The sequence below is a fragment of the Pseudorca crassidens genome, chromosome 11 (genome assembly GCF_039906515.1).
Source record: "Pseudorca crassidens isolate mPseCra1 chromosome 11, mPseCra1.hap1, whole genome shotgun sequence".
NCBI lineage: Eukaryota > Metazoa > Chordata > Mammalia > Artiodactyla > Delphinidae > Pseudorca > Pseudorca crassidens.
The window spans coordinates 100,597,650-100,616,105 of NC_090306.1; the positions used below are offsets into that span (position 1 = coordinate 100,597,650).

Genomic DNA, 18,456 nt, shown 5'->3' on the forward strand with positions numbered 1-18,456 from the left:
AACAGCTCTGTTACGGGAATGCTTCCATAACAGAGCCTTCTAGTGTCCTGTCAATAAGTTACGTCCAGCCACGTTCTTGGCTGACTTATAAAATCAATTTTCCATGAAATCGTATCCTAAGCAACTTCTCTAGGTAACCTGGAGGAGAGAACGTGGTAGGGAAGGGGTGGAGGGGTGGGCTGAGCTGTCAGATGATCTGGTAGGGCTGGGGACAGAGACACGCCATGTATCTGTTTGCTGGTGGCATGCTGCATTCAAGGCCCATTTCCTCAACTCCCCTGTCTCCACATCCTTTGCCATGGGACTCCGGGGTTCCTCCCACTGAAGAGCTGAGAATATTTCCCTACCCTGTGGCTTTGGATTCAGCCATATGACTGCTTTGGCCAAGGGAACGTTAGCAGGTACAACGTGACCAAAGAATTAAAAAGTGCTTGTGTGATCTGCAAGGCTTCCTGTGTCTGTCGTGCTGCCTTGAGAGGAGCCCATGTGACTTCGCTCTGGTCCAAGAAGCAGAGATATCCCAGTCAGGCCATCAGAGCCGAGCCAGCCCAGATCAGCCAGCCCACAAGCAAAAGCCAAACGAATGCTCACAGTCCTGGAGGTTCCGTGGTTGTTTGTTACACGGCGATAGCTGACCACTTCAGTTCTGAATTTCTAGTTAGTGAGAAATAAAAGGTACTGAGCTCAGAGTACAGAGACGAGAAGGTGGCTTTTTGGCTGTCAGTGTTCCTTGACGATGGGCACTTTGCAAAGGGACTTTGTGATACCCCTCCTGTGGGTGTCCAAGTTGGCAGTCACCTGGCTAGGACAACATGGTTTAGCAAGGTCCATTCCAGCTGTCAGATTAGAAACATGTTAGTATATCAGTCTAACTATTACGAAGGTTATAATTAGCTAATCAGACTGCATGATTCTTCTACTAAGTTTTGTTCTGAATACTTAGGGATTCAATTATACAGTTTTTCCCATGATTCCTTACAGGAGGAAGAAAAAACAATCCCAAAACTTCATACAGAATAAGAATACAGCAGGTAGCAAAAACTCCTAATTAGAAATACTCAGTAATGAATTCCTCTACTTCCTTTTAAAGAACAGTATAATTACTTCTAAGAATTGAAAAATTGCTTCATTTGATCAAATATTTTGATTAGCAAAGAAATTAATTGCACTGTATCTTCATTTGTATTTACAGTGAATTAATGAATGCTAAAAATAACAACAGCAGCAAAACTGCCTGTCAAAAAAAAAGATAAAACATTAAAAAAAATCCAGTTGAGAATAAAGTGAAAGCTCTGTGTGCAGACGTGCTGCTACAGATGCCTCCCGCCGGATCAAGGAACCAACTTTTGCGACTCCCAGAGCCCAGCATGCACGAGGCCAAGGGTAGACGCTCGTCTGTCGGGAGGTCTGGAGGTCTTAGTGATCGATGAATTGGCCTCAGCGATCCAGTATGCTGTTTGCAGATTCAAAAGGGTGACACCAGAACTGCAGGCACAACTCTAGTTTCCCGGTGGCGTGACCGCTGCCCACACTGGGATCTCTGACCACGGAGGGATTCTTTCTAGGCAATGCATGAAGGCAGATCTGGAGATTCCAGGTTCCTTTTCCTTTGGAAAGGCTACAATCAAGTCAAGCTTCAAGTCAACTGAACCAAGGCTAACTGACACCCAGTCCTGGTGGCCGTCCTTCCCTGTGTCTCCTTCACCCAGGCGCTGGGCTGGGGCGTTGCAGAAGTTTCTCTAATCCTCCCATTGCCCTTCGAGGCAGCCATGGTTCTCCCTATTTCTAGACAAAGTAAGTGGGTCAGGACTCGGCCCAGTCCCCAGGCTATTCCCCTGTGAGCTGATGACTTCAGAGCTGTGCTCTCCCATCCTTCCATGATCCCAGCCCCACCACACGCACAAGTACAGAGCCCACCCAAGAGAGGAATATGCGAATTCATCAGCACTGACTGAGGGCCTACCGCGTGCCAGGCTCCATGCCAGGCATGGGCAATAGAGCAGTGAACGGCAGAGACAAACCCCTGCCTTGGAGAAGCTGATGCTTTGAGATGCCCATGGAGGCAAGCATGGGGGAGACCCACCCTAACAGCCCTGCCCCTTGGCCTCCCTCGCAGATCCTCTGCCCCCGGCCTCTCAGCCCACCTGACCCATGCTCTAGCCATGCCCAACGTACACGTTTCCCATCTTGGGTCTCTGCACATGCTGTCCTTATGCCCGGGAAGCCTGGTCTCCCGGTGTCCAGACACGGTGTAAGCTCATCAGAGAGCTGATTATGCCGTCTCTGCCCCTGACCATGCAGACTTAGGTCCTCCCCCTTCGGCTCTCCGAGCTGACTCCCACCATACAGCTCGACCTTCACAATGGATCCATCCGACACCTCTGCACACACCCCGTGCACAAATCCTTTGGTAGCACGAAACTGCCACAAAATGCTGAGAAGTAGAGGAAACATTTAAGCTATGCCTTCAACCCTTTAATGTTCAAGAAACTCATGGCTGAATTCATGTATGAAACTATGAGACGAATTCTTCCACGCAAGTAAATTACACACCGTATAATCACATCATTACTAAATATTATACAATAACCACGCACTCACTGAAGTAGGATAGAATAAAAACTAATAATGCAAACATTTGGTGTTTGCTATGTTTGGTACCATGCAAAGCTCTTTCTGCATTAACTCGCTTCATCCAAACACCAATCCTGTGGGGGGGACACTCGAGACAGCTCCCACTGACAGTAGGAAGCTGAGAGCAGGGGCCTGGCTCTGGTCTGAACTCTGATCCCAGCTCTGGCACTTCTAGCTGTGTGATCAGGAACGGATGCTGTGACCTCTCTGTTCCTCGGTCTCCCGATCCTTAAAAGGGATCTTAGGAGGGTTAGCTGAGTTAATTTAGGTAAAGTGCCTAGAACAGGGCCTGGCTCACAGCACGTGCCCAATGCGTACTAGCCACCGTTTGGATGTTGGTGACTGACTGTGGGTGACAAGAAGATGACGGTAACTGGCTGGGCAACATCACTAGGTAGGCCAGGGTCTGGCGCACGCTGTCACACATGTGCTGAATGTGGGAAGGTAAGATTCTCCCAGTCAAACGGGGCAGCTAAAGCCAGAACGTGAGAGCTCACCTCCAAGCGAGACATGTAGGTATGTGGTAACAATCAAGAAACTGGTGCTGTCTGCAGCCTGGATTTGCTCTGCGAGGCTTGTTCGGAACAATGACTTCTTGGATTGACTCCTGGCTTCCTGATATGGTCATGACCTCGTAGAATCAACGGTACAGCTCAACTCTGATGTTTAATTGACCCAAACACTGGCAATTGAATTAGACTGCAAATCAGACTGCCATGGCCCTGGAGGGGGTCTGCGGGGATGGGCTGTGTCACAGTCCGCTTATTTTGAACATGTAGAGAGCCTGTACGTGAATACCCTATACATGAATACCCTATACGTGAATACCCTCATGTATTCCCACTGAGGGTAGGAATCAAGAGAGATCGCCAGCCCAGATTCGAGGCGAGTGCTGGCGAAAGCATCTGGAGAATGCGAGAGTGAGTGACAAATACAAGGTGGGACATCGGAGGAGCTGTACAGCATTCCCCAGAGACGGGCTGAGGCCCAGCCCTGCTGGCGCTGTACAGGGGTCAGGTGGAAGCAAGCCTGGCACGGCCCCCTTTGCTTTTCTGCAAGAGGCGTGGAAACCAGGTGGCCAAGCCCTGTCCTAATTCTGGCAGGGGCCCATCTGGCAGCTGCTAGAGAGGTAGGTGCCCAGTCCCTCGACTGTCCACACCCCTGGAGGCTGGGGAAGACGGGGGGACCTTCTACTCCTTCTGACTGGAGGCTCCAGATCCAGATGGGGCCCAGGATGCATGGGTGCTTCGACGCGCTCAGATTTGGGAGAAGCGTGTTAACCTCACGAGAACGGCGACGCGTCATGCTGGCTGTGGTCAGGTACCTTGAGCAGGTTGGCCCCTAACTGCTCCTCCGGTGTGATGATGTCATTTTCATACAAGGCGGTGGTTGACAATATTCCTTTTCCTTTAGCTCAGGCACGGCGGGCCCAGCAGCCCCTCACCCTGCACTGTCACCAAGGCCACCGCAAGTGTCCAAGCGGCCTGTGTCATCCCTCCCACCCTGCCATCTACTCAACCGTCTCCAGGACAGCAGGTAGTAATTATCCCATTGGCAAGTGGAAAGTGAGTGAAATTTAGGGGAAACATTCAAAAATCACCGAAACTGTATCAAGAGGACTTAGCCTTTCTCGCCATCAGAGGCAAGAGTAAATAACGGGGATGACATTTCTCAATAATTTCCTTAATTTATTTCCAGTAACCTTCGAGGCTTTTCCTGAAAAGGAAACGTCCCCATTCTTTATAATGTTCATTAAAAATACATGGACACCATTATGTTTACAATAAAAAGAAAGATAAATCAAAGCAGCACTGTTGGCAACTAATATAAATGTGATGTTCATAAAAGATTACAAACATTTTGATGTGCTTTACGGTCCCTTGTTCAATTGAAAACTACAATCTTAAATTCTCTCTCGGAAAAAAATCATCTTCAAGTTACTCAACATCTCACTGGATGACTTTAAAGACAATATATTATAAACACAAGGTAAGGACAGATCTCATTGGCTCTGTGTTAGCTAGAATGGGACAAAATAATTACTCTGCATTGAATAAGGATGCGTTTTGTTAAAAAAAATTCCATTATTTCCATGATAATAAAGTAGAAAGATTTTATATGGGTTTCTACCATGTCTTTTAAAAATTCTATTTCTGCTCTGAGCATTATTTTATATTCACGGAAGACACTGAAATTGCACTTTAAGACTTAAAAGAAATGTTAAACAGCAATGATTTCTAAAAACAAGTAGTGATACTCTATACAGTTTGCACGTAGCATTTTGAATGTAAAATGTTTTTCCCAGAAGTGAAAAAGAGGTATTTGCTGAGGGCAGACATTCAGATAATGTTTTCACCTCGTTTGTGAGAATCTTATGAAAAAGGTGTTACTGCTGATGTCCGGAGCTTGTCTTGTTTTTTCTTTTTTACTCTTCAACCAAGGCTCTGGTAGCATTTCAGTTTTAATACCTCGTTCCTCTTCTTTTGTGCCACCTGAGCTAGTGTTTCTTGTCCTGACTCGGGTGTGATGCTCCCGGTGGCACCAGGCATGCCCTTTGCTCCTGTCTGCAGAGCCTGACGGAGTCTCGTCGTCCACAGCTTCCCGGGCTCCAGGCCGAGCTCGGTGTCCCAAGAGTGACGTGCGGCCCACGCGCTGAGCCGACGGTGCGCGGTTGATCTGCGCCAGCCCGTGACCCCCACTTTGAGAAACGCTTCAGTGGGGCAGCGGAAAAAGCCAGCAGCCAAAAAGCCAGGGCCGAGCCACACGCCAGGGCCGATCCGCACGCCAGGATCTGAAAGTAACGCGGCACCTGTTCTGAAAGCAGCCGAGATGCTTTTCCCCTGCTGTGCGTGATGGACACGCGAGACACAGAGCAATACGAGTTTTGGGGGGCAGACTTAGCGGTGCACCCCGAATGAGAACCGGATCATGAGCAGGGCTAAAATCGTCATCTTTGTGCGCTCCATCTCCTCAAGCCTTACGGGACTCCTTAGCTACCTTTCCAGCTGTCCCTGTTCCAAGAACGGATTCGGTTTGGCTGGCGATTATTCACAGCAAACTTCCTTTGCGAGAAGAGGTCCCGACTGCCTTAATTACATTTTGGTAATCTCCTTTTAATTACTTGCCGCCATGCATCCCCTAGAGGAAGGGATGGCTGATGTATTTAATGAGCTCGAGGAGGATGCATTAACTCTTCCTATTGTTTGTGACTTCTTTTCCTTCTATTAAGAACATCAGCTCAGGACTAAACTTCTGGAACCATCACTATGTACACGGTCACGGCTCTCACACAGCCACTTTGCCATCTCAGCCTCCCTTGAGGAAGCTGACCCAGGTCCCTGCTCAGAAGTCTTAAGGAGTCTCCTGCCGCTCAGAGAAAGGGACCTGAACTCCGGAGCGAGGGACGCAGGGCCCCGGTGGTCGGCCCCTGCTGCCCTCCTCCCTCTTCAAAAAAACGGGGCAGAAGAAACCCCCAATGCACCCTGAACAGTATGGTCGCCCCACACTGAGTCTTCACACCCCACATCCTTTCAAGCTGGAAGTCCCAACCTCAACTTGTCCTTCCAGTAAAGGCACCTCTGCTCAAGCACTGGCTTCTCAGCAGGACTTCCCACCCCCAGGCCGGTGTGGGGCTGATGCCACTTAGTCCCAAGCACCCACTGCACACGGACAGCGAAAGCGGGGGGTGAGGGCAAACAGTGGGCCAGTCTGTGCCACCTCTGAGTCCCCGCTGCCCCGCCAGCCTCCATGTCCCCTCCTGTCTCGAAACACATCTCCCACCGTCATTCATGTTGCAATTAATCCTAGAACCTCCTCGCAAGGACGTTCAGCAAAGTGCTTCCAGAGGCAAAGGGGGCTTTGCGAAGAAATCAGGTAGGACGAATGTCAGGGGAAGCGCGTGGCAACGTTTGAAGCTTTGGAGACGTTCGCCCCTGGTTCCGGGAACTCAAGGGTCGGCAGAGATGCTCAGAGTGACCGTGAGTGAGGACGAGCCGCGTCCTCTGCCTGCAGGCTGTGTGACCTCTGGACACAGCCCGTCAAGATTCAGCGTGGCCAGTGGAGTCCTCCAGTGGGAGCCGCTGGAAGGGTTTGGGCACGTACTTATAGGTGCTCGGCAAGGACACTCTACAGTAATTAGAACTCGGAACACTGGAAGTCGCTTCAAGACCAACGACGGGGCATCGGCGAAGCCAATGAAGCTGCTTGCTGACCCAGGACACCTGTCTTCCCGCTCCCTTCCCCATTCAAAGGCCCAAAGCCTGGGTCACTCCTGACTCATTCTCTTACCTTCCCCTTTCCAAATGTATCCAGAAGCAGCCACGCCAGCAGCATCCCTCCCCAGGGTGCGCCCGCCTCCCTACTGGCTCTGGGCGCCCCCGGGCGCCCTCCCCGAGCCTTCCCCACCCGGTGTCCACCATGACTTCTCTAAAATGTTAGTTGGTCATGGTCACGACGCTCCTCTCCCCACACCTTCCCTGGGTCTCCATGTTATTCAGAGTCGAAGTGAGCTACAGGGCTGCCCCCCTCATCCGTCCCTCCCGCCCACCCAGGCAGCCACACCTCAAGCCCCGAGGGCTCCCTCCTGCTGGGTCTCTGCAGGGTTGTGCTCCGACAGCCCCTCCCTAGAGGTCACTGAGTCCCTCCCTGCCCTCCGCTGGGTCTCAGCTCAGATGTCCGCTTCTCACCAGGCTACCCTTCTGTCTGGGTTTATTTTATCCCACAGCACATACTGGCTTCTGACATCTGGTACGTATTCTCATTTCTCGTCCGTCTCCCTTGCTAGAACGCAGGCCCCTGGCTGACCTCAGGACCTGCTCAGTGCTGGGTACACAGCGGGCGCACAGGAAATGCTGGCTGATGGACAGAGTGACTGGGATGGTACACATCCACCCCACTTTGTCTCTAAAGCAAAGTGATTTGCGTTAGAGACAAATCACTGACGTGGAAATGCCCGCGATATCACAGGAAGTGAAAAGGCAGCTCCAGAGGGACATGCAGGGGTCCCAGAGGAGGAGCTGGGCAGCTGGGGTGGGAAAGCCGAGCCCTCTCTCCTATTTGGGGGTGGTTAGGGAATGGAGGGGAGGGGAGGTGCTGAGAGACAGGAAGGTGCAGCTGGAGAAACAACAGGGGCTTACAGTGGCTGCCTTTGGGAAGCAGGACTGCGGTGAACAGTTGATCAAGTGATCTCTGCTTTTAAATCTTTTGCAACAATTCAATTTTATTTCTATATGGGCATATATTACTTTGATACAAATAATAAACGTTTGTTTAAAAAAGAGTCTTGGGACTTCCCTGGTGGTGCAGTGGTTAAGAATCCGCCTGCCAGTGCAGGGGACATGGGGTCGATTCCTGGTCGGGGAAGATCCCACAGGCCACGCAGCAATTAAACCCGTGCGCCACAACTACTGAGCCTGCGCGCCTAGAGCCCGTGCTCCGCGACGAAGAGTAGCCCCCATTCACCACAACTAGAGAAAGCCCGCGCACAGCAACGAAGACCCAACGCAGCCAAAACATAAATAAATTAATTAAAATTAATAAAAAATAATAAAATAAAATTTTAAAGTTCAAAGAAAAATAAATTTAAAAATATTAAAGAGTCTTTTAAGAGTTGTGAGAATCCCCAACCACCCCCTAATTCAGCAGCATATACTCTCTGTCCTTGACCTCACCCCCAAAGGATATCTGTACAAAAAAGAGGATTAGAGATAAATATACCAACATGTTAACACTGTTCGTCCCTAGGGCTGACTTTAATTCTCTCCTTCAAAATGACTGGTATATTCCTAATCATGTAAAATGGACACAAATTACTTCTACAAATATTAGCTTAAACCATATGAAATTGTCAATATTCAATCATTTAGGACTCTAAAAATGGTGATTTCATATGATTCAACCTAATAGAAAAAATTATTTTTTAAAAATGGGGCTGCTTTCAAGATCAATAAAAGTATTCCTATCCTTTGAGCCCAGTTATTTTATTTCTTGGATTCTTTCTTTAGGAAGAAGGTCCAAAATGTGTACATAGACTTGCATACAAAGTGTTCATGGCCCAGCAAATTACAGTGGCGGAAGCTGGAAAAAAAACAAAACGCTTAAAAATAAGGAGTTGATGGAATGTTATGCAGACATTTTAACTCACGTTTGGAAGAACTTTAAGTGACTTGGTGGAATTTAATGTTAAAGGAAAAACAGCAAGATACATGATTATATCTAAAATGTTATCTCCACTATGTAAAAAAATGCATTACATCTGTACACTCACGTTCATGGCGGCATTATTCACAGTACTGTAGCTAAAACGTGGAAGCAACCCAAGTGTTCACTGGATAGGATAGAAATAGATGTATCCATAGATCAATGGATACACAAAACATGGTCTATCCATACAGTGGAGTATTATGAGACTTAAAAAGGAAGGAAGTTCTGACCGTGCTACAAGAGGATAAACCCTGAAGACATTACGCTCAGTAAAATAAGCCAGACGCAAAAGGACAAGTACCGCAGGTTTCACTCGTCTGAGGCACCTGGAGTCGTCAAATTCCTAGAGAAAGTAGAACGGGGGGTGCCAGGGGCTGGGGGAGGGGGGTTGGGGAGTTAGTGCTTAATGGGGACAGGGTTTCAGTTTTGCAAGACGAAGAGAGTTCTGCAGGTGGAGGGTGGTGATGATTACACAGCAACGTGAATGGACTTCATGCCACTGAGCTGTGCATTAACTTAAAAAGGGTTAAGATGGCAAACTTTATGGTTTGGGGGTAAATGCATTAAAAATAGACGAAGAAGCTCTCCGAGGCAGCGTGGCCCTTGGGAAGAAGACAGCTCTGAAGCTGAACTGCCTGGTGTCCACTCCAGCTGCGGAGGCGGGTACCTGACTTTGGGACCCACGTGTTCCACCTGTATCCCCTCCCTCATCCGGGCAGCAAACCAGGTGAGCAAATGCCAGGGGGAGGGCCCAGAGCTCAGCAGGTCTCACTAAACCGTATGGAGGTTGTTCCTGTCATCACACCATCATCACACCATCATCACAGGGTTAAACGACTATCTTCTTTTTTTTACACTTTCCTGTATTTTCCAAATTTTTCACAATATGTATTTCTTTTAAAATCAGAAAAAAAGTATAATTCACATAAAAATAGTGACAGTCACCACAGACAAAGAGAAAAGACAAGTCACAGACCAGGAGAAGACACTTGCAACGCCCATACCAACACAGGAGTGGAATCCTTTCAGGCAGTTCTCAGACGAGGGAGCCTGGATGGCTGATAACATTTGAAAGCCTTGGCGGAAATGAAACTCCCGATAACACCAAGGGCTCCGGCATGCGGCGCGTCAGCAGCCCTCCCACGTGGCTGGCGGGAGCGTGCGCTGACTGACAGGTGCAGCCACCGTGGCGGTGTCTGTGGAGTTCAACTTGTGCCCCCGCCCCCTCCCGCAGCCGTTCCACGCAGAGTGACCCCGAGTGTGCAAAGGACACAGTCACAGAAGGCTGACCGTGCCCTGCTCGTAACGGAGAAAACCGCAAACCGCCTGTATGCCATTAGCAGGAGGACGACGACTGAACGGCGTTTGTTCATTCAATAGAATATATTCATTTATCATTTAATTGGCTAATTTTATGGCAGCTTGAGCGAGTGAACTAAAGCCAACGTAGCAACACGGACCAATCTTAAATTCACGATATTAAGCGAGAAAAACACAAGTGCCGAAGACAGAATTGGATACAATATCATATATATAAAGTTTTGAAACAGGCAACAAAATAGTATATTTTGTTAGGAAATGTCCATCTAAATGGCAGAGATGAAAATGCTCACACGCCCCAGAGGAGACGGCACAGCCTTCAGAGACCTGGAGTCGGGAGCCAGGCTTCTGGGGCCACAAGCCAGCTCTACTGCCACCTTCGGGGTGACTGTGGGCAATGACTTGCGTGTGCCCCAGTCCTCGTCTTTAAGATGGGATATTACTAGCATGTGCCTCGTAGTGACAGCAAAAGAATTAGACCCGTTAATATCTATATAGGACTAAGAATGGTGCCTTGCCCTCAGGAAGCACTATATTGAGTTTGCTGCTGTTATTATTACTACAATGAGTCTCAGACCTTAAAAACGCTCATGCCATTTGCTCTAGCAATCTCGTTTCCAAGAATGTACCCCAGATCAAGGATTTATGAACTCGGGTGTTCACTATATACAAAAGTGTGCAATTGGAAATGACCCCAGTGTCCAGCTACAGGAGGACAGTTAAATACATTTCAGCACAAGCCTGTTGTGACTTAGCTGCTGCACTATGTTTGGATTTTTCCTATTTGCTTTCATCTCCCTTTCCATGGCGGCAGGTACACCTGTGTGTCCATTCTCACTCAGCACAGAATGGTGACCAAAGAAATCCAAGTTGGCTGAAACTAGATTGTAATTGGCGCTAATGCTGTAGGTCCAGTTACATTCAGAAATGGAGAAACAGCCTCAGAAGGAACAGCTCGTGCTGCCAGAGAAGTGGTCCCGGGAAGGAACGAGAGCCCTGTGGCCAGCCACCCACCCTCCTCCAGGAAGCCCTCTTAGACTTCCCCCAGGACTCTACTAACTCCATGATTACCCCTACCTCAGGCTTGGCTGACACATGGCCCAGGGCCTGACACATAGTGGGTCCTCAACAAATGTCTCCCAAGTGGGTCCCAATTCCCCCATTGCTGGTTCAGGGCCTGACGTGTAGTGGCCTCACTTCTCTCGACACTAGGTCATCTCCAGGGATCTAAGATTCTTAGAACTCATTAAAACAACCAGACAAAAGCAGGCTCTCCTAAACTTCTTTGAAAATAAACAAAATAATAGAATAGAATAGAATAACTTTCTAATGAATTAAAGGATACATATTTACCTTCTAACACTAAGTAGAATTTATATCAATTTTTCATTTAGAATGAGTTAATTAACTGAGGTGATGGCCAATTTATCTGTTGTGGTTTTAATCAATTATCTATTTTGCAAACAGAAATGCTTATGTGCTGCATACATTCTTACCTCCTCAAGGTAACTGTTGAAGTTCTGGAGAAAATATTTCCAATTTATATACGGGGTGAGATGAATTCTTAGTTTTCTCAAAAAATAATGATACTGGGTATCTGTTAGTTTGTAACAGAAATCCTTAAGAACTTGTCCAAAATCCGAAGCCTTTACAAACCCAGTGTCCTCTTTATCCAGTGCAGAAAATGCCTACAATTAAAAAAAAAAAAAGGCAGATGTTACTGTCAAGTGAATATTTCAAAAATATTTTTCTTAAGTATTGCTTTTCTGAATGCAAATGAAATCAAGTGAACGTGAGTCCCCTGCAGATTCTAAATTACTAAATAACGCACGAGGACTGAAGACAGACAGGTAGGATGTGCACCCCGTCTGAGAGTTGACGTGTCGTTGAGGAAACTCGCCTTAGTCCCTCCTCTTTGGATACGAAGACGAAGAGGTGTGAAAGAGGAGCCCCGGTCCTCGCAGGTCCCGAGGAGGTTCCGAGGCACGAAGGCACTTGCCCGAGGTCTCTGCATCATTAAATTCTAGCTCCCCAGTGAATCACCTGTGAGTGAGAAGCTCAGGTGCTACCCCACTGCGTCCAGGTGTGGGGCAGGGGTCTCACGATAGGAGTCTGACGTGGGAAGCGGCCAGGAGGAGGAGTGAGGGACTGCCCCATCCCACCCACACCCCAGGGCATGAACACCGAGGCTCTGTCCTTTACGGTGGGGGAGACCCCCCTGCCCGCGCCTGTGCAGAGGGGCTGGGGCAGCCGGCGCCAGCCCAGCAGTAAAGCAGTCAAACCGAACTGCAAACATTTGCTATAAAAAGAAAGCACATTTTTCCCCATCTGTTGAAACAAAATCATTCATTTCTATTGCACTAGAAAATCCATATCAAGGGGTAAGTTAAGATCTTAGTTTTTTAAGAAAGAATTTAACGTGCCTGCAGACCCAAGCCCAAATTCCCTTGCGGTTAATTCTCACTCAGGACTAACAGGGCACACCCCACCCGTCCACAAGGTGTTATACAGGTAACCAAGTTAACCTTAATACTGTCTGGCTTCAAGCTTTCATTAGCCTGTGTAGATACGACACAGCCAGGTACAGTGGAAAACCTCTGGCTGCACAGCCAGGTGGTAGACTCTGAACCCTGGCTGTGTCGCCCACCATAAACCCTTAACCTCTCTGAGCTTAACTTCATCGGTATAAAAAGAGGGACAACAGAACTCGTGTTGGTCCAAGTTTTACTATGGCAACCTGAAGATGCACCTGTCCAGGTACCCGGCGCACAGTGGATCTCGGCATATGTTCAGGAGAATGGCGGTCAACATGAAGGGAGCTGACCGAGCATTCTGTTCCGAGGGCGTTAGAAGGTGCTGCGGTGCCGCAAGGCTCAGTGGACCTAAGGGCTGAGCTGGGGTCCGGCTCGCTGTGGCCACGGGACCTGCACTTCCCTGGGGCTGTGTGGCTTCCCCGTGTGTCAGTCCAGCCTGACAAGCCACGGGGTGGGTGGAAGAATCAAATATGCCAAGGCTTAGGGATCTATAAAACTCTACATAAATATGAGGTATTGCTGTGTCATTTCAGAAACAAGACGCTGCATTGAGACGTGTCTCCAGTGACACAAGGAGCTGCATCATGTGTCTGGTACCCGTTCTGACAGCCATCCTCAGACATCGTCATTCCCTCCTCGCCCCGCTGCCCCAAATGCCCTCCCCCTCCAGGCCACCTGCCAGTCTCTTGGCCAGAGAATCTCACTCTCTTGCTTAAAACCTCGTCTCCTAAGGAGTATTTCTCAGAAATGAGAACCGTGGTTCCTCCCACAGGTTCTATGGACCTCAGTCTGAGAAACATCCCGATAGATGTGACGTGGTACCACCCTAAACTGGAACGGGGCAGAGCCAGCCCGCGAATGGATGTATTTGGCCCGCACGGTGCTTTTGACGAATCTGAAGCACGTGCTGACATTTAGAAGTCAGGAGGCTTCACAGCTTCTCAGGGAAAATACAAAGATCTAGCAGAGCGGGGACCATTTTTTCAGCTCAGCAGCAGTCGGCAGGGGCTGGGGAGGGGCTGCACTCTACGCAGGGCTGTGCCTCTGGCCTGCTGTGGCCGCGGCCTGGCCCCTTCATCACTTTTGTACTTCTGGTCCCTGTGCCCATCCGAGTTTGCAGTCCTCACGTGGTGACCACTGGGCCAGGACAACCTGGTGTCGAAAGGGGTACAGATGGTCTTTCTAGATGGCCCGCAATGTGTTCATACTAATTTTTCTTTGATCTTTAGATAGTCATTAAAATAAAGACACAGAAAAAAAAATAAAAAATAGAAAAAAATAAAGACACAGATACGCTAAATCCTCACAGAGAATTCCTGCATGCAAACAATGTCTGCTGTCGGGAGGAAGGCCAGGCTCGCCGGCGTTCCAGAACGTTCACGAGCTGGCTGGGCTGCCCTGCCTTTCTCCTTGTCTCCCACTGAAACTTGGACTGCAGGGCCCAGCTTGCCTCCCGGTGCTGAGAGGATGCAGGCCTTCAGCGAGGTGGGCCTCGGTGTCAGCGTGGGGCTGAGGGTCTGCATGTGGCAGACACAGAGGCAACCCTGCTGGGACTGTGCTGTCTGGACAGCACGCGCCCAGCATCACCCGGGAGGCCCTGTGTTCACCGTCTCATTAGGCTGCAAGGCCTGTCCTCTGCACACAGCGTCTCTCTTCCCATGGCTGCTGCAGGGGGAACTCACGTGGGGACCCGCAAAGGGGACCAGCACCCGGTGGGGAGCGCGGCCCGAGCACTGTCTTCCGAGGATGGGCCCCGCAGTGCCATGCCCACATACACCGGGTCTCGGCACGCCCCCCCGGGGTCACACAGACGTCAGCCTAAATGTCAGTGTACTCGGGGGACCCCGTTCTTACACCCCCTGCCCTGGGCTCCTAGTCACGGTGAGGCTTTGTGCCACCGCCTGGCCCCGGCCAACATCTTCAAGGCCACCTGGCGTCACTCATTCCCCACTGGCCCGGGCTGCCCTGAGGCCTCTGTCCTCTGCCCTCTGCCCAGAACCCCTTGCCCTCACCGCAGACCCAGCCTTTGCTAAACACCGAGCACTTTCGTCTCACAGAACACATGCTGGGCATGCTCGCGGTAGCTTTGTACAGAGCAAAAGCGGACACACGTTTCCTCCAGTGAACAATCTGTTCCCGACCAACCATCGAGTTCTGATTCCCCAAGGAGAGTGGCGAGAGGCGGAGGGGCCCAGGATGAGGGGCAGGGCTGGAGCTGGTTTTAGGAATTGGCGTGAACCCCAGAACTTCAGTTTCCACAGTAAAAAGCATGTGCTTTCTCTCATACCGTTGACAAAGCCGGACTGGAGGAGGCAACGACCTCCTGGACGTTCTTCAGAACCACCTCTGGACTTAGGGTCGCAAAATTGATCGGCACGCTCTCCTCTTTCTCTTGTGGCTGAGGGTTTGTCAGCTTGCTATTCTCCACTGCTCTCAAGAAGTCGAGGTAATTGATGGAATTACCATGCCAGCTGATTCCCCAACTTGTCCCAAAAGAAAGAAAACAATATATTAATTTAAAAAAACCACTTATTCATTCAACAAACACTTGCTGAGCACAGAACAGTGTGGAGAACATGAATAATGTTGAGACATGGTTCCCTGGCCTGTAGGTGCACGCACACCGGTCAGCTATGCTATTAGACGAGCACACACGAAGACTGCAGTCTAAGGGCACAGGGGAAGGGCTATGACAGGAGAGAGCGCGGGGCCACTGCCGGCTGGGGGGGCCACAGACTGTCCTGCCCTGAAGCTCTGAGACTTGAAGGCTGGACGGTGGGCTCATGGGCTTGAAGAGCAGAGGATGGAGGAGGAGGCCTGGCTGAGGAATCTGGCCCCGTGGCGGAGTCAGATGAAGGTGCTTCGGCAGGGTCGTGACATGTGCAGAGTCGGATCCTGGGGAAATACATGTGATGGTGATGGCAGAGCTGGTCTGGGGGCAGGACTGTGGGGTCGGCGGGGGGGGGGGCCTGCGCTGCGGAATGGGAATCTGACAATAAGGGAAGTACAATAAAGACAGTGAAAAGGAAAAGAGGAACTGAGTAAAATAGATGCTAAATCCTTTTTCAAGAATGGTTGAAATTATGCTGTCAAGCTGAAAGCACTCAAAACATATTTTTACAAAACCTACATCGTTTAGTATTTTCTCAGTTAGAAATTCCATCTGGGTGTGTGTCTCTGTGTCTCAACAAGGACATCCACGCAGAAAAAGAGCACTCCGACACAGAAGAAAATACCTTTACCTTCTACAAGAATACATCGCGAGAGCAAATGCACGTTTCGTGAGAATATAGAGCATATTTATGAAACATGTAAAATAACTCAAAATAAAGCTTAACTGCATTCAAAGTTCACATCTCTGTAGCTTAGATTCCCTGAGGATTGCTGGCACCTTGACCCCTGAACTTTCTTTCATCAGGATGGAGCGTGTGTCAAAGAACAGCTTGGAACGTCGGGAAGCCGGAGAGGAAAGTTTCCAGCGACTCGGGTATCTGCTCCTAGAGAGAACAAGCCAAGGGTTGTGCTTCTCCAGCCCACAGCTGCAGAGCTGCCATCCACAGGCCCCACGTTGCTGGCTTACACGACGGAGACACGGAGGAAAAGGATAATCAGCTCTATTTCATCAGCAGGATAAATTGCCAACTTGGTATTAAAATTTAGTAATAAAATCAAATGCATATGCTAATCTCAGTATTATTTAGAAAAGTCTATTTTGGATCTAGGAAAGAACAATCTACATATAATTACAAATAACAGAGATGTTTATCATCAAGAGGTCTTTGAGAAGAAACAAGCGGCTGAGCGACGGATCCTTATTAAGGTTTTGATTCGTAAAAAAGTTGATCACCCCACTGACAGGTGGACTACAGAAATTCCACAGCCCTTGTGTCGTTGCTTATAAAAGTATCGAGCCTAACTACGTTTTAACAAGACTCTCTTGTAATCATTTAGTTAATTATTTATCTGGTGCTATTTTTCCATGGTTTATTCACTGAATGCATTTGAATTCTTGTTCAGCTGGAAACAGATTTAGTGAGAGGAGACCATGTTTAAGGAAGAAAAGAACATACAGGCATTTGAGGATGAAACGGTCCTCTTTCCCCTATACACCCATTCACACACACCAACACACTCACATACACACTCATACACTTGCACACACTCACACATACACATACACACACACAGACAATGGGGCACTGTCCTTCAAAGCTTTACGGGAAAATGATTTTCTCCCGAGGAGTCTATGTTCAGGCGAGCTAACAATGTGTGTGAAGGAAAATAAAACATAGTTTCAGACAAAGAACTGAGAAAATTTATTTCCTGTTCCCCCACTTTCTTAGGAAATTACTCCAGGAAGTACTCCAGCAAAATAAGAATGTAAATTAATAAATAAAAAGATGTGGGATATAAGAAACAGGGGATCCAGCCCTGGAGAATAGTGGGGACAGCCCAGGACACTCCTGGGTGACAGACCTGGAATGGGAGCGTGGGGAGCGAGGCTCTAGGATGGAGGACAGCAGGAGAAAAATGGAGAGAACAGAAAGTGGTGCAGAATTCCGGGGAAAGCTGAAGGTTGACGATGTTGAACTTCACCCGAGCCCCGTGTTCAGAAAACAGCAATGGTTAAAGAGATCACCCTACTCTCTATGTCCTTGGAAGCAGCTTACAGTGAAGAACTGCCTTTCCCCAAATGGCTTAGAAAAGATGCATGGGTACCCCCAGGTTTGCCTACAAAAAGGTGGACACAGAGGCCCGGGCATAGTGCCACTGAGAAGAAAGCTAATTTTCATTCATTACCCGGACACTGAATATTATGAATTATGAATATGTACATAGTCATAATTATGAAATGCCGTTTAATGGTTTTTGAGTTTTATAATCAAGCAATGAACCAAGCAGAGAGGACCTGGTTGTGGCTGTAGGACATTTAGAAGTTAAATTTAACTAGCTCTTCCAAAGAAAAACTGTAGCTGACAAAAGATGGGACATGGAGAGGGAAAGTGATAGGAAGGGGGGGAGCTCTGACACTTGGAAGTGTCCCTTTCATCTTCACAATAAGAAAGAAGCTGAACAAACTGAAAACCAATGGTTTTTCTTGGTCCCATCAGAAAATTGAGGTCACAGGGCAAAACGTCACCCCAAAATCTGGAGAGATGGGTGAACATAGAGAATTACAGCCAAGATCTGCTCTTCCTGGAGCAAAGGCCTTTGGAGCTGGTAGGAACACTTAAGTGGTAACTTGAGCAAGGGTGGAGGCTGTGTGTGGACTAGTGTGAGGCTGAGAAACCCCTGGGGGCCCAGTCTTAGGGACCCCTACGTTCATGGGCTTTACCGTCAAGAACCCCACTAGGTTATCACAGTGGAAATCTGAAGATGGTCTCCTCTTGGCTCTAGCCGGGGAAGGGGAATAATAATCCTTAGGAAGTATGCCCAGAGGCTTCGGCGTAATAATTTTCCAAGGGAAAAGAATTTACCAGAGCCTTAGCCCATCTGGGGGAAAGTAAGAGAGCCAACTCCAGCACACTCTAGACTTCCTGTCTCATCTGAGGGAGAAAAAAAAGCTAAGAAACATCTCTGAAGGTTGCAGCCCAGGGACTCAAGCCCACTGAAAGACTGAGATTTCATCATAAGAGTACAGAATCTTTCCCCTCCGTCATACCTTACCACCACATCAAGCCAGCTCCAGCATAACAACTGTGGGTTACAAAGGAAAGAGCTGCAAACACAGACTCTATTTAAGGAGGAGTTCCCAGGGAAGCCTAAG

General features: G+C 48.7%; 1 protein-coding gene across 1 annotated transcript in view; it reads right to left on the reverse strand.

Moving 5' to 3' along the window:
- The window catches only part of EFCAB6 (EF-hand calcium binding domain 6), a 227,434-nt gene that overhangs the window by 28,418 nt on the left and 180,560 nt on the right, over positions 1-18,456 (reverse strand). The window contains exons 17-18 of the mRNA XM_067698329.1: positions 14,977-15,172; positions 11,652-11,843 (exon numbers count right to left, since the gene is read on the reverse strand). Coding sequence (XP_067554430.1) covers positions 11,652-11,843; positions 14,977-15,172 — 388 coding nt within the window. The remainder of the gene's footprint in view (positions 1-11,651; positions 11,844-14,976; positions 15,173-18,456) is intronic.